General features: G+C 37.3%; 1 protein-coding gene across 1 annotated transcript in view; it reads left to right on the top strand.

Moving 5' to 3' along the window:
• Positions 1-24,506, top strand: part of STXBP4 (syntaxin binding protein 4) — a 122,560-nt gene that overhangs the window by 9,965 nt on the left and 88,089 nt on the right. Inside the window, exons 5-10 of the mRNA XM_006753167.2 lie at positions 4,840-4,946; positions 5,135-5,354; positions 6,485-6,563; positions 11,981-12,075; positions 19,940-20,036; positions 21,307-21,398. Of these exons, the coding sequence (XP_006753230.1) occupies positions 4,840-4,946; positions 5,135-5,354; positions 6,485-6,563; positions 11,981-12,075; positions 19,940-20,036; positions 21,307-21,398 (690 nt within the window). The remainder of the gene's footprint in view (positions 1-4,839; positions 4,947-5,134; positions 5,355-6,484; positions 6,564-11,980; positions 12,076-19,939; positions 20,037-21,306; positions 21,399-24,506) is intronic.

Raw genomic sequence — 24,506 nt, 5'->3', positions numbered from 1 at the left:
TAAATCGTTAGTCCCTTTTTCCTTTGGTTGCTAGGAGGCTCAGACCCAAGTCTGAAGCACAATACCAGCAACTTAGTTAACAAACTGGTTACTATATTTGCGTTCTCATTTCTCTTGGATTTTATTTGCTATTTTTGTTTTACTGCTGTGCTTATATATGTCTTTTATTGAAAATTGGCCCCAGTGCTTTTTGGAAATAGATAGGATATAAAGAATTTAATAAAACATCCTATTTATATCAAACTGTATAGTATGAGAAAGGATTCTCTTTTCATTAGGTTTGTTCATATTGTTGTTTCTTATTCTACTTGTTTTGGTTGAATAAATACACTTACTCTTATCCCTGTTCCCACCCCAAACACTTGTTTAGCAAGCAGCTTATCTCTTTTACTGGATTTTTTTTCTTTGTTAGGGAAAAAAGTCAGTTTTACTAATAACTTCAAAATAACAGAAATGATTTTGTTTCAGACTTGTTGAGATAATAAGGTATCTTTCAAATGCATGAGTTATAAGTATTATACAGTAAATTTGTGATAATATCATGATAGAAATTTTGGGCCATTGAATTTAAATTATTAACCAAATAGGAACATATTTAAATGCTAAATTTAAACAAATTCAAGCAAAAATGAATTTTTCTTTTAAGAACTGAAATGTTTAGTACTACTTTAGTTTTGAAGCTGAGGTGTGTGTGTGTGTGTGTGTGTGTATGTGAGTTCAGGATAGCTAAGGTATTTCCTAGATTGAACTTGACATAGTGTAATAACAGATCGTTGTACCTAACAAGTGATAAGAATTTGCTTTTAGGACAAGCATCAACTTGTGCTTTTATATTCCATGAAAAATAGTGGTAATTAAAGTAATAAATTGATGTCAGTGGCGTGGAGTGCTCTTAATCAGCTGTCAGTGATAGCAGACCAAGAAATTATATTCATTATAAAAACTTTCTCTTACTGGTTTCCTTAGAATTTCCTTGTTTGAAAGGGAATTAACAAAAGCAAAACCCTGTAATGGACTATATTGCATATTTACCACTAGAGGCCAGCACAGAGCTGTTAATGTTCTTTGTACCTGGTCCTGTCCAGGCAGCCAAAATAAAGAAAGGTGTAGACAGAAGAATAAATAAGTTGGCAATGCTTACATTACTTTTTGTGTACTTTCTCATGATGGATAGTTATATGCATATTTACTCTGCAAATACAAAATGGATGCTCTTTTACTTTTAAACATTTTAAATCAATAATAGTAGCATTCACTGTGTTCTAAATACTGTATTAGAATGCTAATAAACACCTAATCCGCACAAAACTTCTGCATAGTAGGTATATTCAGAATAGGGAACACAAGCTCTAAGGTTATCCTTGTTAAGTTATCAAATTGAACAATTGTTAATATTTTAAATGCATATGAGTCCTTTGACTTGCTCTAATTTTAATGTATTGCTTCAGAACTAATAAAATAGGCAATCTCAAGCCTATAGATAGACCAGGGCTTTGTTGATAAATAGGACCAAGGCCTGAGGATGGCAAAGGGTAGAAAGCACTCCCATTGGTAGAGCTAAAGGGGTAGCAGCCAGGAGGGCTCACTTTGCAATGCCGCGCTCTTTCCTCCTTTGCCATGATTTATTTCTGTGAAAGCCACCTTAATTTCGTGGGCCTTATTCATTTATTGTGGACTTAGGTACCTGGCACTCTGCTGGGGGAGCAACCATGACAAGGGCATAATTCTGGCCAGCCGAAAGAATTGGTGCTGCTGGTTTGGGAGATGCTGAATTAATTTGATCTCATGGGAGCAAAAGGATATAAGGAGAGTAAAAAACAAGGGCAGCACAAAGTCAGTGCAGTAATACAGGTACGTAAGAGAGCTTTCGGAGCAAAGAGAAAGGAACAATTAAGTAAATGTAGGGAGTCAGGGAAAACTCACAGCAGAGATGTTTGAGGCTGGCTGTGAAGTTAAGTGAGAGTTCATCAGCTAGAGAAGTGGCAGGGTGGGCGGTGTCATTCGAGACAGAAATTAGTATGTGTAAAAGCATTAGGGGTTGAAGAACATTTTCTGAAAATAGAACGAAGAATTCATATGCCGAGAAGGGAAGTTGGATGGTGAGGCTAGAAATAGTAGGCTGCAGCTAGTTTGTTTTGCTGGGTTTGGGAAGTTAAGGAGTTTCAACTTCTCTACCAGTGGGCAGTCATCACAGGCTCTTAAGTTAGGAGTAACCGGATTAAATTCGCTATCAGTGTAAAAATTGCCCATAACAGATTTGGGGTTCTGATTCTACTCACCTGTATTTAACACCTACATGTGCTTGATTTTATATATATCATTTAATGATGGCATCAATGTTGTGTGACAGGTATTTATCCCTGCTTTACAGCTAAGAAAGTAGGGTCCCGTGGAGGTTAAACCCCTGACTCAGATTCACATAAGTAGCTGGTGAGAAAAGAAGGGAACCTTCAGTGGACAGCTGATGGCAGCATGGGAGAGGACAAAGGCTTGCAAAAACATCCCTTAGTAGTGAGGAATAGTGAGCTAGTTACGTCAGAGTCAGACGGGTAGATGGTTTCTGATAAGATAACAAGTTATTTAGAAAACGTACCAGTCTTTATAATCTGGAATGGACAGTGTTGCTGGTTTCTAATATAAGCATCTCAGTGGTCAGGAATGCATTATTACTCCATCTTTACAGATATCAACCTGAAAGATTTCAGACTCTGAAGTCGGGCACATGAAAGTTCTTGGCACCTTGCCCATCGTGTTGTCTAGTTGCTCAGTAACTGCTGAGTCAGGATCGAGACAGCGTGGAAGAGGCCTCTGAAGTTAGCATCTTCTCACACACAATGCGGCTGGTTCAGAATTCACTGATTTGGGATGCCAGACATTTACAGAAATAGCTTTGTTTTAGTTTGCAGGTTCTGATTTTTAAGCAGGTTCAGAAATTCACATGATCAGCTAAGATTTTATTCTAGGAAGCAAAGAAAAGAAAAAACCACCACCGCTGTGGATACATTTTAGAAAGAAAAGACATATAGAAACACCAGAAGCCATAGTCAGAAGGCATTGTTCTTCCCGTCTCCCCATACTCGTGTCCTGCTTGAGAATGCTGCTTCAGTGGGTCAGTGGACTTTACTATAAGATGTGTTAAGCTGCCTATACAAGGGCTCTTCCTTCTGTGCTGCTGATACTGTACAGCCCGAGAGGAGGCTGTGAGAGGTCGCAGGTCAGCCCGAACCCTGTTGCCTCCGTCTGTTTTCTGTAGCCCTTTTCTCTGCAGCCCTGACAACCAGCTTTGATTTCTGTAAGATACATAGATACAGGAGCTGCCTCAGACGCCAGAATTCCGTTCTGCATTCCCTGTGGAGGAGATCGTGTGCCTCCCCATCTCATACCTTCTCTTCCCCTCCCCTTCCTCCCTCTCATTGTTTATGAATCTCTAGCTAGCAAGCCACAGAGCTGAAGTGTGAGTGCAGGTCTATCTGTTTGCCCAGCCTGTGCGCCTTCCACCCCACCCACTGCCTCTGAGAGCTCCTGCCCAAATGAAAGGCCGTTGAGTTGCCATCTGACATAGAGTCATCGCTATAGCATTTCCCTTTTTCAAGGAAGTTAAATAGAAGGAACTGAATACCAAGAATGCTTAGGTCAACACAAAGTAACCTAATATTGACTATCTACCACCCCGTTTCTAACAGAACCTTTCTTTCCTTGTCAGTGACCTTTACATGATTTGCTCCAATGAAGCAGGGTTTTCTTCATTTCCTACTTTTCCCCCCTAAATTGTTGCCAGGCTTTGGCACAGAAGTCAATAGTAATGTAGTCTCTACATGTCAGTTACAACCTATGTTATTAAACTGATACTAATGAGGAATTATTTTTGCAGATTCCAAATGGTCTGTAGTTGGATTTAACAATAATGTTTATTTCATTTTACTAGTTAATTGATTTATTTTAAAATCAGATTTAAAACTCTCTATTGGACCCTTACTTTGAATACCAGATTTGGAGTGTAGAACCCAAATATAACTTAGGTAGTTAGGCATATTGTCGGGCAAATGACATGAACTTTCTTTTTATTTGGGGGGATGGATCACTTTTCTTGTTTAGAGTGCAATATTTGACACATTCAGAAGGATATTGGGAAATATATGGATCTTATGAAGCATAATGATAAATGAACATCTACAGATCCACTTAGAGTTCAGCACTTGACTTAATGAGAAAATTTAAGTACCATTGAGACTTCCTGTGTGCTTTCCCCATCACATTCTCCACCCGCCCTCCCCGAAATAAGCACTCTGGAGTTTTGTTTATTCTTCCCTAACGTTTATTAACCTTATTATTTTACAGCCTGTGGCCAAATGGTTGTTTTTCTTGTTTGTTACCATTTCACTTTAACCTTGAGTGAATGCATGATTGTCCTCAAACTAAAGTTAAGCTTATTAAGTTGCACACTAATGCACATGAGTGTCTAAATATAGTCTGGATATGCTTTATTTAAATGCATATGCAACCAAACTCTGCAATACGATTTGAGCCCCGGCAATATGGAACTGTGTTTACTAACCTTACAAAATCAGCTCTTTCGTTTCACTGAACATGTAGAATCCCTGTGGTGAATACTTTCTCCATATAGCTTAGTCGTTTCCAGCATTACTATTGTGTTTTGCTCCCCATACATTAATCAAATGGAAGGAGAAAAAATCACTTATGAATATAGCAGTTGTGTGTTATGATCTCTGATTTTGCTCTCTAAGACATTCTTCACTAAAACTTTTCTTGCTTTAATTGCATCAATTTTTTTAAAACCATCCTTATTCATTTCTTTAAAAATGTTACTATTTTTGTTAGGATGGACGTTTGAAGCCAGGAGATCAATTTGTCTCAATAAACAAGGAATCTATGATTGGTGTATCATTTGAAGAAGCAAAAAGCATAATTACCCGAGCCAAATTGAGGTAACTATTCTATTCACTGGATGAAAGGAATCATTTAGCATGGCTCCTTAAAATAGTAATTTTTAAGATGTCGTAAGTACTTGAGACCCTAAAAGAAATATTTTGAAGTAACATGTGAAATATTATTTTAGAATTAAATTGTACTATATCCATAATACATTCATAAAGTGTTTTCTTTTTAATGCTAGGTCAGAACCTGCTTGGGAGATAGCATTCATAAGACAAAGATCGGATGGCAGTCACACAGAAAATCCACCGTGTACACCCCTTTTACAGACCTCTGGAGAATATGGACCTCAAGCTTCAGCATTTAATCTTCTTTCTTCTCCCCCCGAAATACCGATTCCAAAGACCTCATCTACCCCCAAAACTACAGATGCTATTTTACCTTCTTTGAAGGGAAATCAGGTACTCTTCCATTTCTGCTTTCTTCTGCAGTCCATAAGTCCCCCATATGTTTTGTATATTGGCCATATACATCGAGAATTATCATTTTGGTAATACAGTGTCTTAGCAAACTGGTATTTCCTTGAAAGATTTTTTTTTTTAAGATTTTTATGCTGTTCTGTCAATAAATACAATTTACTCAAGTCAGTGTGTCTTTTGCCCAGAAAAGTATGATCAGGAATGGCATCACAAAGATACATGTAGATATCACTTGGAACTATGTTAGGAATATCACATATGTTTTCAGACAGTCATTAGTACGGTCCAGTACATTATTATTTCTGTTTCCTGCTTGACTAAAGGCAGGCAGTATTCCTTCATGTTCCTCAGCTTCTTTCCCACACACACAGTAATCTCTACCATGCAGTGTGGGTGGTTATGTTCCTCACGTGTGGCTACTAGGATATCATTCACCCTCGCAGACACACAAAGGGGGGGTTTCTGCATCAAAATCAATACAATTAATAACTAGTTGCTGCAGTAGCCTAATAAATCAAAGTTATAAAGTAAAGAGTATGTAGTCTTTTAAGTGTGTGCTAGCTATAAAGTAAAATAGGAAACTCAGGTCAGCTTTCAGTCAGTGAGATACAATTTGTCAGAGGTAACTTCAGTTACTGGTATATGCTAATCAGATACAGGGTCTAAGATTTTCTGTCAGCCCCTTATACTTTTTCATTTGGGGTGATAACCTTTTCAACGACAAGGTGCATGGCCTATTTTGTTGTCCTTCGATGGTAGAGCTGAAAGCTGTTTTTACGTTTAATCTGAATTTCTTTCTTTGAAGATGGATATACCAAATTTTTAGAGGTTTTATATTTTTTTGAACTAATGCTTTAGTCACTTTAGCCATTCTTTTTATGTTAACACTAGAGGCCCAGTGCACGAAATTCGTGCACTAGTAGGGTCCCTAGAGGCTGCTGGCCGCCCTCCCTTCCCTCAGCTGGCCCCATCCCCTAGTCGAACTCCCGGAAGAACTCCCAGTTGAGGGGACAATTTGCATACTACGCTTTTATTATATAGAATGAGCTTCTAGTCTAGTCTTTGACCTTCTTTAGAAAATGAGATTTCATGTTTCTCACTGTCTTTCATAGTTAAGAACTGGATACAAGAAAACGGAACAGACTTCAGTTGTTTCTTTGGACCACAGCCCTACAGATATGTCTAATACAGGTAAGTGCACACTTAATTCCTCTTTCCTGTTATTTTTTGCAATGACTTTCTCTCTTTCAATGAGGAGGACGTAATGTGACTTAATAGACTTTAAGGAAGGATGCATTAAGTCTTCTTTCTCACAGTGAATAAAATAGCAAAATGCATGCATTGTGCCATGGTCCCTGTCAGATTATGACTTTTACTGGAAATTTTCCTGAACAACGGTTAACATTTTCAAAGATGCTTTAGAATAACAGTGTCTATGAAACTGCAGCAGTCAACTAACTGTTGAAACCAAGTAATGAAAACTCTTTCTAAATCAAGATTAGGTTGCCTTGCCCTTTTAGCAAAATGCTGGTGAGGTATATTAAATGCCCCTTTCAGAGAAATCATAGAAGGAAGCATTTTAAGAAAATAAATATTTTTGGGTATGTTTTTAAGAGATTATATAGATGCAAATTAGAAAGAATATTAATATTGTAAATCCAGTGTTATTGGTTTTTAATTACCATGGAATGATTTACTGACTGTTTAAAATAATAAAAGATTGTGTAAGCCACCCATAAGAGAAGGATTTTTATCAAGCTGTAAAGTATATATTGTCTCAAATATGAAGAGAAATTCCTCCCTTTAAATTATTTCCAAAAGTTAAGCACAAGTCAAAAGTCTATACAGGATGGGGCAAAAGTAGGTTATAGTAGTTCATATAGAAAACAATATAGTCCTATATAATAAAAGCCTAATATGCAAATTGACCGAATGGCAAGACCACCAGTGGGACGACCGGTCGCTATGATGCGTACTGACCAACAGAGGGCAGACGCTCAATGCAGGAGCTGTCCCCAGCCTGCAGGCCCCAGGCCAACCAAGGTGGGTGCCAGTGGGGGGCCTCCTGATCGCCCTGCCAGTCGCCCCGCAGAGGGAAGCGACTGGCGGCAGCGGCAGGGTAATGGAGGGCAGGCAAGTGGCATCAAGTCAGCCAAGGCAGGTGCCAGCGAGGTCCCCAATCACCCTCTGGTCACCCCTCAGATTGGCCCTGATTGCCAGCCAGGCCAAGGGACCCTACCCATGCACGAATTTCGTGCATCGGGTCTCTAGTCATTAATAAATAATAATACAAGAATAAACTTTCGCATGCTCACAAGTGTAAGCCTACTTTTGTCCCACCCTGTACTTATAGAGAAGTTCATTATATATGTCTAAATTATAATGCAAATTATTACCCATATGTTTCAGTTTTTGATAGCATTATTTAGATCAGAATTACAAAATAAGGAATAGTTAGTATAAATTATATAGTGTCTTAGTCCATTTGGGTTACTCTTAAAAAACACCACAGACTGGGTAGCTTATAAACAACACATATGTATTTCTCACAGTTCTGAAGCCTGGAAGTCCAGGATCATGGGGCCAGCATGGTCCCAGTGAGAACTTTTCTCCGGCTTCAGTCTTTTCATCATCATGTCATCACGTGGTGGAAAGGGCTAGGGCAGTGGTCGGCAAACTCATTTAGCAGAGCCAAATATCAACAGTACAACGATTGAAATTTCTTTTGAGAGCCAAATTGTTTAAACTTAAACTATATAGGTAGGTACATTGTTATTAACTTAATTAGGATACTCCTAAGTCTTAGGAAGAGCCACACTCAAGGAGCCAAAGAGCTGCATGTGGCTCGCGAGCCGCAGTTTGCAGACCACTGGTAGGGAACACTGTAGGATCCTTTTATAAGAGCACTAACCCCACTCATGAGGGCTCTATCCTCATGACCTAAGCACCTCCCAAAGGCCCCACCTCCTAGTACTATCCTCTTTGGGGTTAGGATTTCAGCATGAATTCTGCAAGGGCACAAACATTCAGACCATTGCATGTAGCTACCGTACTTAACAGGAATTCAGAGTAGATTCCATAGTAGTTTCCTCTGGTTTGGAGCAGTATTGACTTGGACGGTGGTAGCAATCTTTAGCTATAAATAATGTGCCTTTTTACTTAATGGGATTTGTTGACTATTAGAAATTTTATTAGTGCATTCCTGTCATATAATTATTTCCATGCTCTTGATATATTATTTTCTATTTTAGACTCTAACCTCACGTGAGCAAAAAAGATAAAAGACGCAAACAATGGTCAGGAGACATTTGTGTAACATGCTTTTAAGGTTGAAAGTAATTGAACTACTCAACACCTTTCTTTGTCTTTTACTTATTCAGTAAGCACTTACTGAGTATATGTCATATGTATGAAAACATACTCCAGTAGAAATTATGAAAGAATTAGGATACTTTCCGTGAGATATTTAATTACATATTGTGAATAAAACATGGGGTTAAAAAAAAAAACCTTCATTATTCAGATTAGAAAAAGAAATGTGTGTGAGTGTGTTTATGTGTGTGTGTGTTTATGTTATCGAATAACTACTGTGTGAGTATTCTGTGTGAACTAGAGCAGAGTGTGGATGGACTTAGTACTCTAAAGAGCATCTACACTCTTGTGGATGAATTACACATTTGAACAAATGGCATGAAGCCATGAGCAAAGTGGACTAAGGAGGGAAAGTAGTAAGTGGCGTAGGGAAGGCTCTGAATGGAAACTTACGTTGCCGACCTTAGGTTCTTGAGTCTCAATGTCATAGGAAGGAGCGCTGAACTTAGTACAAGATGAAGCAGACAGACTTTATTGAAAAGAGCTTGTGCACTAGGAAGTGGACCAGAAAAGAGAAGTGACTCCCGAGGGGTTCTTGTGGATGGCTTATACAGGCGCCGGGGGTGGGTGTAGGGCCTGGAATGAGGAGGAAGGCGCTCTCCCACAGTGGTATTCTGGTGGCGGTTGATCCAGGGGTAGTCACAAGATGTTTTGCACGTTCAGTGGACCACTCAAAGAGCCTGTAAAATAATGCTTGCACAAATGTTCTAGTTATTTTAAAGATTAATGAGTTTATATATGTAAAGTACTTTGTGCACTGACTAAAAGTAAGCATACATGAGAGCTAATGTGTTTTATTTCCACTGTTACACAGCATTTTTTAAAATATATTTTTATTGATTTCAGAAAGGAAGGAAGAGGGAGAGAGAGATAGAAGCATCAGTGATGAGAGAGAATCATTGATCAGCTGCCTCCTGCATGCCCACAACTGGGGATGGAGCTGCAACCCGGGTATGTGCCCTTGACCGGAATAAAACCCGGGACTCTTCAGTCCTCAGGCCGACACTCTGTCTACTGAGCCAAATCGGCTAGGGCAGTGATTGACAAACGGCGGCTTGCGAGCTACATGCGGCTCTTTGGCCCCTTGAGTGTGGCTCTTCCTAAGCCTTAGGAGTACCCTAATTAAGTTAATAACAATGCACCTACCTATATAGTTTAAGTTTTAAAAATTTGGCTCTCAAAAGCAATTTCAATCGTTGTACTGTTGATACTTGGCTCTGTTGACTAATGAGCTTGCCGACCACTGGGCTAGGGCAGCACAGGAAATTTTTCATCTTAGATATAGGAAAACGTAAATGAGAGTGCGTGCCTTAGTGCGTATGGATGATCTGTGTCCCTGTGTCTCCCTCTCTCTTCCTGATCCCTCTCTCTCTCAACGCCTCTCCAAGTGTGCACTTAAACTTGAACTGAGTAGTGCACGCCCAGGGTTGGTCTTGGTCTGAGATGATAATTAGGTGAGCTTGGGTCCACCTAGTGTCAGTGTGCCTTAACTGTAGGTAAGTCAGGCACCAAACTGACCGGCATTGTCAAGCCTCACAAGTCCAAACCTTAAAAATGAAAAATAATGTTGGACTTATCTAATATGTGGTCTTTCATGCCATGCCACTCCGTGCTCCTCTTTTAGGCCACTCTTTGGGTTTGGCAGAGAATTTCTTTTAAGGGTATTGAACCGAACTGAACTGAATCGAGCAAGAGTCTGCCTGTCCAATGCACAGGAAAGCCAAACACTGAACATTGAGGAGAAATTAAAGCCATTTTATTGGTAGGGCACCAAGCAAGGAGAATGGGGAGCTGATTCTCCAGTTACATTAAGAGAAAAAAATACACATATGGTATTTTTTTTTTATCCCGTGGCCAACAATTAGGTAGCACATCAACAAAGGACACTTCGTTGCTTTTTCAAAATTGCAAAAATTCTTTTCTATTAAAATCAGTCTTCAATGTGGACAACAGTTTCCAACTGGAATTCCTGCATTCTCATTTACCATTTATTTACTCAGGAACTCAGGACATATATACTTGTTGCTTGATCTGTGCCAATATCTGTGCCTGTCTCAATTCTATAGCAGCTTCAAGAGTGTTGGGGGTTAATGGGGGGGCTGAGGACACATTTGTAATACCTTAATAATAATAAAAAAAGGAAAGGAAAAAAAATCAGTCTTTCTCAGCATTTGATTCCACTTGAAATTAAAAGTCAGTAGCCATTTTTTATCTTGACACATATAAGCTATATTCAAGATTTTACATAGAATGTTAACGACGTGTTAAAGGTTTAGAGGAAGACTATTTATTTTCATACGCGCTTCTTATGTTCTAAAGAGAATGCAAATCATTTTGTACTTAGAGACAGATGCTCTGAGAAATTAAAAAAAAAATTAAAACACTGCATAAAGATGTGACATTTTAAAAGTTTTTTTCTCTTCCTCGTTTCTATGTAGAACTAGTAAAATACCATTTAAAAGTGTATTTAGAATAGTGACAATTTAGATACAAAGGTTGACGTGAATTATAGAAATTTGTTTTACAAACTCTGGCATATTAAAACGAATAATGTTTCCCAGTTCCTAGTCCTGGATGGCACCTGGTACCTTATCCATGCAACCCGGACAAAGGCTTGTCTAAATAATCAGCGTCCATTGAAAAGGTGCCAAAGAATAATGGTATATATACTCCAACTCTTGAAAGTCCATTTATACATCTTGAAATATAACCTTCTGTAAAATAAGAAATGGGATTTTGAGTTCAAGAAGTTATAAGTCCATTATAGTTAATGTGTAAATTTGAAACCATCTGCATTTTTTCGTTTTTCTGTAGTACTTCCAGAACTCACATAACAAAACCACTTTTGCCAGCCAAAGAAATATCATGATCTATTTGAGTTTCTCATATGATTTTACTTATTTGGGAAGAAAAAAAAGACTTTTCATTTTACAATTAGGAAAGTGCTGTGATGACAGGATCGTGGTAGTAGGATGTGTTTGTCTTTTAAATTAGTATTTCCATGGGACTTAATGCTGATTGGTCATCTTTTAATATCACATATTTTAGGGCTCAAGTGAAGCTTGTTTGTATGATGCATTTTAGACTTAACGAAAAACCTATGAAAACAAAAGTGAAAACTGCCAGCTGATTAACCAGAATGTTTTTTAACAGCAGGAGCTCAGAACGCATCCTGTCACATGAACATTTCTATTCCAATTAAATTTCCAATTAGTGTGCACCCTGTTGTCTCTCAGATGCTGCCCCTGTCTGGACCGATAATTATGGACCACAAGGAAGGACGGTCTCCTTAAATCCCTCCGTTCGCCTTAAGGCAGAGAAACTGGAAATGGTAAATACTTTAAATGTCCATTTTTCTTCCATACAACAACAGCAAGGAAGGCCTCTCATCTTGGAGAGGATAAAGGCCTGGAGCCATTAGTTTCTTGAGGTGCTGTTTATATGCAATGAAATGAATGGCAGTTTGGATTTAAATTAACTTACTCATGTTTCAGTTGGCAGTTCATGTTGTTCACTAGTACAAAATAAAAATTAAACCTTTTGTCATAAAATCGACATCCACATTCATCTGTTTCCTCCTGTGTATAAGACAAATGTGATGGCCGAAGCCGGTTTGGCTCAGTGGATGGAGCGTCGGCCTGCGGACTGAAGGGTCCCAGGTTCGGTTCCGGTCGGGGGCATGTGCCTGGGTTGCGGGCACGTCCCCAGTGGGGGATGTGCAGGAGGTGGCTGATCGGTGTTTCTCTCTCATCGATGTTTCTGACTATCTCGCTCCCTTCCTCTCTGTAAAAAATCAATAAAATATATTTTTAAAAAAAAAGACAAATGTGATGTCTTACCGCGTAGAACCCAAGGACACATGGACTAAATTATGACAAAGTATAGTAGACTTCATATGTCAGAGCAATAAGTGCAAGTAATACTCCCACTTGTTCAATTTTTAAAAAAATAAAGGGAAACTAAATCCTAAAGAACCTTAATAGTCAGGTATTACTGACTATTGGGAAGATGGTAGCAATATACAAAAGGCACACAAGCCCTGGGGAGAGTAAAACATCGAGAGATTCTGTATGCAAAAGAAACTTAAGATGATTAAAAAGAAAAATTAAAAGTAAAAATGCATTTAAAACTCTCTTTTGTCCCGTTACTTGGGAGCTAACAGCAAAAATGTGCTATGTCTTATTTTTTTAATATAAAAATTGATACAGTGTTAGAGGCCCACAGCCTCTACTTTCCTATCGTAATTTGTGGATGATAATGTTTTACATTTTAGGAAGAGTATGAAAATGCACATCTGGAATCAACACACATTGCCCTTATTCCCATGTTCATACCTTTGCATGGTCCTATAGTAGCACTGTTTTCATTGCCAATTTGAATCTTCTCCATTATTCAAATTCTGACTCAACTCCAACTCCCCTGTCTAGGCTTTGCTAACTATTGTGGTTAGAGCCAATATCGCCTCATTTTGCACATCTGTACATCACTTTGTAGTTTCCTATAATCTTTTCTGTATCTTGCTTTATCCTCGAGCTAAAGCTTCGTCACAACAGTGTCCCATGTACCTACCACTGTTTAAACACCTGGTTTGTGCTCAAGGAAACTTTCCGATCCATTGGATACTTGTGATGTCTTTTTGATATTTTAAAACTCCTGAGTATCTTTTGCTACCTTGTACTCCCTTTTTATTTTTGGGTAAGACCTAAGTTCTGGCTTACGGCAAAGTTTACAACCAGTTAATATTAACATTTTCAAAAAATAAAATGTTTGAGGTTTGAAAACATATTAATAACTAAAAATGGATAATTATTGGTTTTTAATGATGTTGGTTTAACATACATTTCTGAACATTCAAGATTTAATGCTAACCATTCGTCTGGATAAGGAGAAAATTATCCAGCTAAACACTATCTGGCAGCCTTTATTGTTTTACTTGGTTTAAATTTTTTAGTGTAATTTTCTTAGAGATATGATTCTTAGAATATGAGTTACTTGACTACTGAATCAGAATTCCAGTTTTGACTTTCCTTTTAGCCTAAGCAAATTATTTTTTTAGAAAAATAAAACAGTAGTTTTACAGCAAAAGGAGCCCACATTCTTTGTAAATTCAGCTTCCCAGCTTTGATTCAAGATATTTTTAGTGACTATTCTGGAGTGCATTCCTTGTTTTCAGAGTTTGAAACTGTATTTTACTTAATAATTTTCCCCCCTAAAATCCAAATTAGCATCTATTCGCCCAATTATTTCCTAAGCTACTCTTCCTTTTTTGGATAGTTAGCTATTACTATCATAATATCTGTACCACTTTCATTTAAAATAGGTCCTTCTATTTTAGTTGCTACTTTGTAGACAAACTCAACTTCATCATCCATTACATTTTTAACATATTTTCTATTCAGTGATAGATGAGGAAAATGTGATCAAGTATTTAAATTGTATTAAAATTATATCTTTATTTCTTCAACTTCTATAAATATAGTGCAATGGTATCTAGAAAATGTGTGCTGTGGTAAGATTTCACAAGGAAAAGGTGTTGACTGATTATGTGGTTATTAACTAATTACCCTACTTAGTGCAATTTTTAAGAAAGGCAGAGAGGTTAGAACTTGATGCAGGGCAGTACCTGTGAAGACATACGTATGAATGGCAGTGTTCTCAGGAAATCCTCTTTGTTTTTCTTGTCTAAGTAGATGATTTTAAATAAGAATCTCCTGGAAAGTGATTTCTAACATGGAATTCATTTTATTTTAATTCACTGTCTGAGAAAAAATGATTGCCTCTTTTCATGAATATTCTAATAATGATTTTTTATATACAGATATTTTTATATAATTTCACCAGACTTATTTAGTGATATATTTTTTCATAGTATTTTTATAAGTACTATGTGTCTCATCTGATCCTAACATTAAACTTATAAGCAGGTATGGTAAACATAGCAAATAGAAATACAGTTTATTAGTTGGCTTGAAGACACCTGTATGCTATCTATATTTTTGTACCTGGGAAAGATGCTTTTGGATACAGGTGCCATTTCGCTGGTATTTACTTTACCTCTTGCCATTTCTGTAACATTTGAAGAAAGCTGTAGTGAGCAATGCGTACCCGATGTCTGATGATAGTTAATGAGATGTTCTTTGTTATTAGGCTGGGAAGTATGTGACTAGTATTGTACAGAAGTGACATTTTTTAAAATTCATCATCCAGACACCAGAAAACGTTAAGGACAGATATTGTCCAATTAATACATTTTTAAGGCTAAAAGATGACATTCAATAAATTATTAGAACCTACTTTATGATTAAACATAAATTACTTGCAATTTAAATTCATGAGCTTGCCTCACTGACATGCTATATTCATCTAGAATAAATTCACATTCAACAAAACTTTCACCTATGACTAAGTTTAACTCTAGATCAATTTACACTGTGGTTATCTGCATTTTGCAACTTTATTATTACTTGATATAATAAGAATCACCATATATTGAGTACCTTCTGTGATAGGTGTCTTAATTGCATTCTTTTTATAAAATTGTTTTTATATCTTCATAATATCAATTATACACACAATGATTATATTATAATGTTCAGTTTAAAGAATAATCAACACATGTACTCACCACCCAGCTAAGAACGAGAACTTTTGAAATTGCCTGTTTCTTCTTGATACATGCTACAACATAGATAAATCTTGAAACATTAGCTAAGTGAAAGAAGCCAGATACAAAAGCCACAAATTGTATGATTCTGTTTGTATGAAGTGCCCAGAATAGGCAAATCCATACATACAGAAAATAGATTAGTTGCTGCCTGGGGCGGGGGTGTGGGTGGGGGGTAGGAAACTAGGAAGTGCCTGCTAATGGGGATGGGACTTCCTCTGGGAGGTGATGAAAATTTTCTAGAATTAGTGGGGATTGATGCGCAACTTTGTGAATATACTTAAAGCCTCTTAACTGTATACTAAAATGGTGAATTTTATGAGATGTGAATTAAATATCAATAAATCTATTTATAAAACAAAAAGTCACATCCTTAAAAATATTTCTAAAACTATTCACATTGTGTACTTAAAAAAATATAAAGTAATGGTGTGAAAACATGTCTGAGATTGTCCATAGAAACTCCATAAGATGAGAATATTAAAAAGTGAAAAGTTATGCCCAAAACTGGGAGAAAATATGTATAATACCCATAACGTATAAAATGCTAAATTACAAAGAATTGTACAAATCAGTCAGAAAAAGGCCCATCAATACTACTCCTAGGTATTTACCCTATAGGAATTTTTACCCTTGTGCTGTGGTACATATGTACAAGAATGTTCACTGCTGCATTGCTGGTAAGCAGAAAACCCCACTGCCCATCTTCAGGAGGATGGGCGAATAAATTGTGGCATATTAATATAATTATTACATTTGTCAGTAAAAGTGGATGCATTAATGTCACAGTAGCATATAACCACATGGATGAATAATAAAACGATACTGCAGGATGAAAAATTCAAGTTTCAGAAGGTGATCTGCAGCTTTTTTATGAAGCTTAAAAACAGCAAAACAAAATAACATTAGGGATATGTATATGTGACAAACCATTTTAAAATAAATAGTATGGAAATTTTAGTATTGGCAGTTTTGTATTTCTAAGATGGATTCATGGATGTTTTATTGTCCTGATTTAAAATATATGTTACATACAATATATGCTTTTAGTATACATCAAATGTTATATAATAAAATGTTTGGGAATATTAAACCAAATGTATGACAGCTGTTACCTAAAGGGAAAAGTTCAGAAGGGCCTTTTGTAATCTTTTGTTAATTCATAATCTGATCTAAATATACCTCAATGCTAAGCTTTAATATACTATTATAGCAATTTTAAAAAGCATGCAAAAGGTCTAAAATCAACAAAATAGAAAGCTGTGATATGTTGATAGTTTTAAAAAACCAGAACACTCTATATAGTGTAATTTAATTATTTCAAAATACATAATTTACATATATATTTATATATAGATGCTATGTCCATAGCAAAAATTCAGAAAACTTATACATCAAACTGTTAATAGTGTTGGTCCCTGAAGCCGTATTTTTCAAGGACCAGGATGTGGAAATTTGCCTTGGGGGACATTTGGCAATGTCTGGAGATATTTTTGGTTTTCATAAAAATTAGTAATCACTAACAAAAATTACATCTTAAGACTCTGTATATGAAAATTTAAAACCTATTGCTAAGTAATTTGTGAGTTAAAAATATTGCTAATCAACATGGGAAAGATTAATATCATTTGTAATTAGGGGAATTCAAATTAATACACAATGTACTATTTCATATACAACACATTGACAGAAATTGAAGTGTGAAAGCATAAAATGTTGCTAAGAATGTATTAAATAGGAGTGCTTATGTTCTACTTGTGTGCATAAATTGCTTGGTACAACCAATACGGAGAGTTATTTTACAATATCTATTAAAGTTGACTTTATAAACCCTATGACTCCACATTTCCTCTTCTAGGGATATACTGTAGAGAAATTTTCACACAACTATACAAGGATACATATATAATTTCTTGTAATAAAAACCAAATTGGAGTAACTATAAAAGCCCATCAACCAGGCTGGTGTGGCTCAGCAGTTGAGCATGGACTTATGAAGCAAGAGGTCACAGTTCGATACCAGATCAGGGCACATGCCTGGGTTGTCGGCACGATCCCCAGTAGGCAGATGATCAGTGATTCTCATCATTGATGTTTCTCCTCTCCTTTTCTCCCTGAAATCAATAAAAAAAAATTTTTTTTCAAAAAGCCCATCAATCAAGGAATTGGTGATAAATTACAACAGTCATACAGTTGGATACCATTTCAAGTTAGAATAATTGAACTAGTTTTGCAAACAATATTGAGCAATTATGAGATCATAACATTGAGGCAAAAATAAAAATATTGGTAAGATTATTCTTTTGTATTGTACTATTCATGAATAATTTCAGTTGCGTAAAAGTACATATTATTAGGGGATGCATGAATTAATGGCATCAAATCATGGACAGGAAGGATACACCAACCTTAGTTGTATCCTGTTGAAGAACAATGGAGAAAGCTTTCAACTAAGTCATCAATGTTTATTTCTTAAAAACATGTATGTCATAGAAATGTACACTTGAAATGTACACTATATGACCCTATTAACCGAGGTCACTCCAATAAATTTATTTAAAAAATATATATAAATTTCAAACAAATATTAATGAGTACTTAGTGCTAGCAAATAACATAGCTGTTCTTTGTATTATTCTCTTTCCTTTATTTTTATTTGGAAAATTTGGAATATTTTTATGACTGGAGGCAAAGAACACCAGAAGTTAAGAATCGTTATTCCATATTATTCAAGACAAATATTTATAAGTATGTAGACAGGGTAGTCAGATAATGCTAGACTAAGCCCTAGAATCACTTTTAAAGGAATCTTTCCAGATGTTCTCTTTCCTCCTGTCTCCTTCCTTCACTGTGCCCAGCCACCTGTGCATTTACCCGGTTTGTTGTGGCCATAGTAGATCCTGTATACACTTCTATTAAATTAGATATTGCACTAATTACAGTTATTTACGTGCTAGCCTCACTCTGAAGATCATACTAGCAGCTCTATCTTGTTTGGGTGTCCCTTTGCCTGACAATAGTAAGCACTAAGTAAATATTTGGTAAATGAAATGATGAATGAATGAACAGATTCCAAAGGAGGAAAAAAATTATAAAGGACTATTGCCAATATTAAACTTTGCCTATATTTTAGTCTTGATATGATTGACACAGAATATGTTCTTGCCAGAATTCAACAATAGGGCATCAGTGGGGCCCTATGCATTAGTTAAGGTTAGAATTTGCTATAAATAACTGGACAACCTAAAATAACAGTGGTCTCCATTAGAAATTTACTTCTCTCGCACCTAAAAGAAACCTGAAAGAAGATAATCCAGGACTGGCGTGGAGGTTCCACAGTGTTGGGGTCCCATGTCCCAACTGTCGTCTTTCTGCTCCCCCATCTTTGTTGAGGTTGCTCATGAACCACAATGACCACTTGAATTTCAGCAACCAACCAACGTCTTTCCCTCCCTTCCATTCATCTTCCTTTTTGTTTCTCTTATTTAAGGCCAAAGAGAGGAGGAAAGGGGACAGGAAGTGCCTACTGCTACCTTTGAAAGACTCCCCAGAAGGTCCTTACAGCACTTCTCCTTGTATTTCCTTGGCCTGCACATAGTCACATGGCCTCATCAAGCTGAAAAAACAGGGATATCTTTTAGTTGGATGACAATATTTCTAGCTAAATATTGTTGTTCTGTTACTAAGGAACAAGGAGAGAATAGACATTGGAATACAACTAACAGTTTCTGAATTTTTAATCAGCTATGGCTGCTAAAAGGAGAAGGTAGAGAAAAGCTTTTCAGAGAAAGCTTTTTAGTTTACTATTTATGTAAGTTTGTTTATGAACAAGCCAAAAATTAGAATATTTTGTATGTAAATTAGTTTTCATCAACTTTTTTTTTAATGTATTTTTATTGATTTCAGAGAGGAAGGGAGAGGTAGAGAGAAATAGAAACATCAATGATGAGAGAGAATCTTTGATTGGCTACCTCCTACATGCCCCACACTGGGATCAAGCCCGCAACCCCGGCCTGTGGCATGTGCCCTAACCGAGAATTGAACCATGACCTCCTGGTCCATAGGTCAATGCTCAATCACTGAGCCACACTGGCCAGGCCAGTTTTCATCAACTCTATTTTTGGTCTCAAGTTTACAAGATATTAGCAAAATCTCCATGCTTTAGAGTGCTACTTGTAGAAATTCATGTTAAATTAGATTTCATATGATTTACTTGCTATTTTTCTCCTGCCACATCACATATTTTAAACCAGTAGAGAGTTTGGGTTTGGGTTCTAGGACTATGCTTATAAATTTAGGATCAGCTAAAGTGTTAGCCTTGGGAGGGGGGAGCAGTGAGGTGGTGGTGAAATCAGGAAGCTACTATTTTATAGAAAATTAATCCATAGTCAGCAGACTTCCTTTGTACATCTAATTCTGGTCACTGTTCCTGAGATTGATTCTTTTCCCTGGACTATGAAATAAAGTTCTAATGAAAAGTTTTATTCTTTGGAGATTTGAAAATGGCCTCACACAGGTCCTTTTCTTTCCAGGCTCTAAATTATCTTGGTATTCAGCCCACAAAGGAGCAACAGCAAGCCCTGAGACAGCAAGTGGCAGTAGACCCACAGGGGACAGTGTCTTTTGGAGGTAATATTAGGTACATTGTGTTAATCCAGCAATTTTCAACCGGTGTGCCGGAACATTTTTGGAAACATGCAATACCTGACTATGTAGTCATGGGCCTGACCTCTTTTCTCTTAGATTGTCAAATTAAAAAATGACAACAGCCAACATAATAGCCGATGGTGTGAATGAATCAAAATTATACCTATTTTTTTTTGTCAGATCGCCAAAAAAATATATTTTTTGGTGTGCCACGGGATTTTAATAATTACTTTATGTGTGCCATGAGATGAAAAAGGTTGAAAATCACTGTAATAGCATCACAGAAAATTACTTAAAGGGTCATTGTGACTCATTTTTATTGAACTCCTCTTCAGAAAGAGAGAGAAAAAAAGACCACATTTATTTCAAATTCCTCGATCAGTACTCTGAAAAACTCAGCTAGAATTCCTGGTCGGCAGTATCAGATAAATAGAAAAAGAAAAGGAATTCAGAGAAAGGAAAATATTGCAAGAGCGGAAGAAAACTTCAGGCAAACCACAATTAGCATGTTTAAAAAGATAAGCAAAGATAAAGAATTCCTGAAATAAGAGTAGGATGCTGTCAAATTGGAACAATCGGAGAACATTAAAAGAATCCTTGGAAACTAAAAACATTGTAGACAAAATAAAGACCTGTGAGGGTAGGTAGATGAATAGGTCACACTCCACATCTAAAGAAGCATCAGGCAGGGCTGGGTAAGGATCAGGAGGATGTGCCTCTGAGTCAGACCTTAGATGGAATCCTGTTCTGCTACTTATTTGTCAAGTGGCCTCGGGGATTTTAGCAGTTCACTTGTCATAGCCCCAGACTGGAAAATTGAGAGGATAAGAGAACCTGCCTTGTAAAATTCGGAGGGTGAAATTGCAAAGCACCCGGCCTAGCATAGAGAGGCTTTACGTGAACATTACCTGCCCATAGTATTATTATTAAACCCCCAGTTCTTCCAGCTGGAAAAACTATAAATCATGACATTGTCCTGTTTCAGAAAGGTTCTACTCATAATTTAAGGGTTGGAGGAATAGTTATGTCAGTGATATACATTTGCTTTATAATTATCTTAACTGATGTACTAACTTCAGCAAACTTAAAGGAAGTTAAAGCCAGTTTCTTTTTATTTGAACTTATATTTATCTGTCCCTTCAGTTAATACTATTTTAAGGCAACTTTGTTATAACACATAGCTTCAACTTCCTATATGAGCTATATTTAGATGAGGTTAAATAGTTTCTTACTGAAACGTGTTCCATTTTAGATTTTGTCCAGGTTGCCCGAAACTTGTTTTGCTTGCAGTTGGATGAAGTAAATGTTGGTGCGCGTGAAATGTCCAGCATATTAGACTCGCAGGTAGAGTATTCCCTACAGAACTGTCTTGACTGTCTTGTCTCAGTGTTACAGGTCATGTGTTGGCTTTTTTTCATTTTCATTGTGTTTTTTGTTGTTGTTTTTAAATATATTAGTATTTGTGTCGATTTCAGAGAGGAAGGAGAGGGAGAGAAAGATAGAAACATCAATGATGAGAGAGAATCATTGATTGGCTACCTCCTGCATGCTCCATACTGGTGATCGAGCCCACAACCTGGGCATGTGCCTTTGACAGGAATCTAACCCAGGACCCTTCAGTCCGCAGGCCAATGCTCTATCCACTGAGTCAAACCAGCTAGAGCTTCACTGTTTTTTTCTAAGTTATACAAATAATACATGCTTCTTGGATAAATTTACAAAATATAGATTAATTTAAAATCAAAAATAACATTTTGTCTTGATCTCCTCCATTGTTTTCTTTCTGCCAGACAGTCCTCAAAGCTACAGAACCCACATTTGCTGAGAAAAGGCACGTACATGAAGTGGGGAATTCAGAGTACTTTGTGTGAGCATGCAAAGCTTTCCTAGCAGCTGCAAAGAAATAGTCATGCTCCAAATTAGTAATTTACTTCCTTCGTACCAATATGATTTTAGGGCAGATAAGCATGTATTCAGTCTGTGATACCTTGACAGCAAAAGCAAAGTGTTCATGGTAGTTGTGCAAGGTCTTCTACAGGCCAGCAATTTACTGTTTGTAGCTTCAGATCGAAGGTTGGGCCATAGTCATGGTATTAATTTATAAGATTTCCAAAAAAAAAAGATTTCCTTTGTTGTATTGTACTTTTCAGCACATGGAAGATATCTCCATTAAATGTTGGCTTTTCAGTTTTTTTCCTCAGATATCCTCAAAAAGAATGCCTTTTACTTCACTACAGTCACATGTAAACTTGAAGCAAACATCTCAAAGCATCACTTACCTTTTCTACATCAAGGCATTCTTATTTAATATTCAGTTCCATTTGATTAAATTTTTGGTCTTACAATTCACTAATGAGTTTGTGCCACAATTTGGAAAATACTATAAAAATCCTTTGGGCAGCATGGATGGACCTGGAAAATATTATACTAAGTGAAATAAGACAATATGAGAAAGACAAATACCACAGGATCTCGCTTATTTGTGGAATCTAATGAACAAAATGAATTGACCAATAATAAGACCCAAAGCATGGAGGCATGGAATAGACTGATATACCTCATTGTGTGCGGTGGGGGAGGGGAGCGTGGGGAAGGGAGAGGGAGGGGGAGAGACAAGGAGAGATAAACCAAAGAACTTATACATTTATATGCATAGCCCATGGACATGGGCAATAGGGTAGTGAAGATCTGGGGGTGGCCAGGGGCTGGGAGGAGGGGAATAAAGGTAGGGGGAGGAATGGGAGATATCTGTAATACTATCAACAATAAAAAAGATTTTTTAAAAAATACTATAATAATCATTGCTTGTCAAGCAACTCAGCAGAAACAAATAAAAACTGTTTCATTGTTTTGTAGTATATTGTTTTTTGAGTTAAACAGCAGTAGAATACCTTGTCTGAAGTTTATCAATTGATCTGTGGTTAGGATGCTGACAGTCTATAAAGGTGGGGAAATTCCACTATGGTTACCCCCTCAGTTATTTTGTCACACACACATACAAAAAAATCAGATTTTATAATCCATCTGTTAGGGATGCTTTTTGCTTTCTTTACTCGCATGTGTCCATTTTTTGGGTTGTCTTTTTCTTGATTGATTTCTTTAAAATATTTTTACTGGTGCATAATGGACACACAGTAAAGTACAAAACTCTCAATTGTACAACTTGATGAATTTCTGTTCGTGTCTCATGTGTAATCACCACTCAAAAGGCTCCTTCGTGCGAACTTTCCAGTCCACCGTGGCTCCCACTTTGACAATTGAGCAAACCACTCGTTTGATTTTTATCAGTATACATTACTTTTGCCTATTCTTGAACTTCATTAGTAGAATCATTCAATATGTATTCTTTTTGAACTAGCTTCTTTTGCTGATCATTTTGTCTGACTCAAAAGATTTATTGAGATACTGTCTTTCAGGAAGGAAGAATTGCTGAGTCATTATAAGTCAGTCCTACTTTTGTTTAGGTGACAAAAAACATTGGGTTTGAGAATAATATGGCATTTAGAACCAAAAATATAATTATCTTACTGTTGTTCTAATTATCATTGGTATATAAAAAATTTACATATTGGAAAAACCAAGATGGCGGCATAGGTAAACACCGGAGTTTGCTGCCTTGAACAACCACTTCAAGAATACAACTAAAAGATGGAACGGACATCATCCAGAACCACAGGAAGACTGGCTGAGTGGAAATTCTACAACTAGAAAGAAAGAGAAAAGCATACCGAGACTCAGAGGAGGTGCAGTAAGGAAGTAAAATACCAAGGTGCGGAGTGCGTGCAGAGCGGGCTGGTGGCTGAGGGTGCGGTTGTCGTTTTCAATCGGGAGGGAGTCTCAGGCTCTAAGCTCCAGTTCCAGGCGAGTCTCTAGGGACCCAGACTCAAACGGGAGAAGCGGGACTGTCTAGTATCGCTCAGAACCCTAGGGCAGCTTTCTCTCCGTTGGGCTTGCAGCAATTACCGGGACACTGAGAAGCAGAGCCTCTGAGGGCTGGACTGAGAGCAGCCATAACTGCTAGCCCCGCCCTGTTGATCCTGTGAGACCTGCCCCACCCAAGCCCTGGAGGGAGGCTTTTGCTGGATAGCCTCAGGCAAAGGCTAGATTAGCATGTCCCTAGAGATCCAGGAGCCAGGAAACCCAGAGGTCAGAGTGGGACCATCCAGCTCCGTGGAACCATTAAGGACACACTCAGGGGGCAGACTTAGTTAGCACCAAAGCCCCATTGAAGCAAGTCTTGCCCCGGAGGGGTGTCTCTAGCACAGAAGTTCTCCCACTGCAGACACAGCTGATTCTCACAGCCAATTGGCCTGGAGGTCAATTCCTCCCAATGATACCAACTACAATCAAGGCTTAACTACAACAAGACTGTGCACAAAGCCCACAAAGGGTGCACCAAGAGTGTCCACCTCAGGTAATTGGGGAGGCTGAGGCACTGGGCCCTATAGAACA

Source organism: Myotis davidii, unplaced genomic scaffold (genome assembly GCF_000327345.1).
Source record: "Myotis davidii unplaced genomic scaffold, ASM32734v1 scaffold771, whole genome shotgun sequence".
NCBI lineage: Eukaryota > Metazoa > Chordata > Mammalia > Chiroptera > Vespertilionidae > Myotis > Myotis davidii.
The sequence above is the reverse complement of the archived record's forward strand: the minus strand, read 5'-3'. Positions and strand labels throughout refer to the sequence as shown.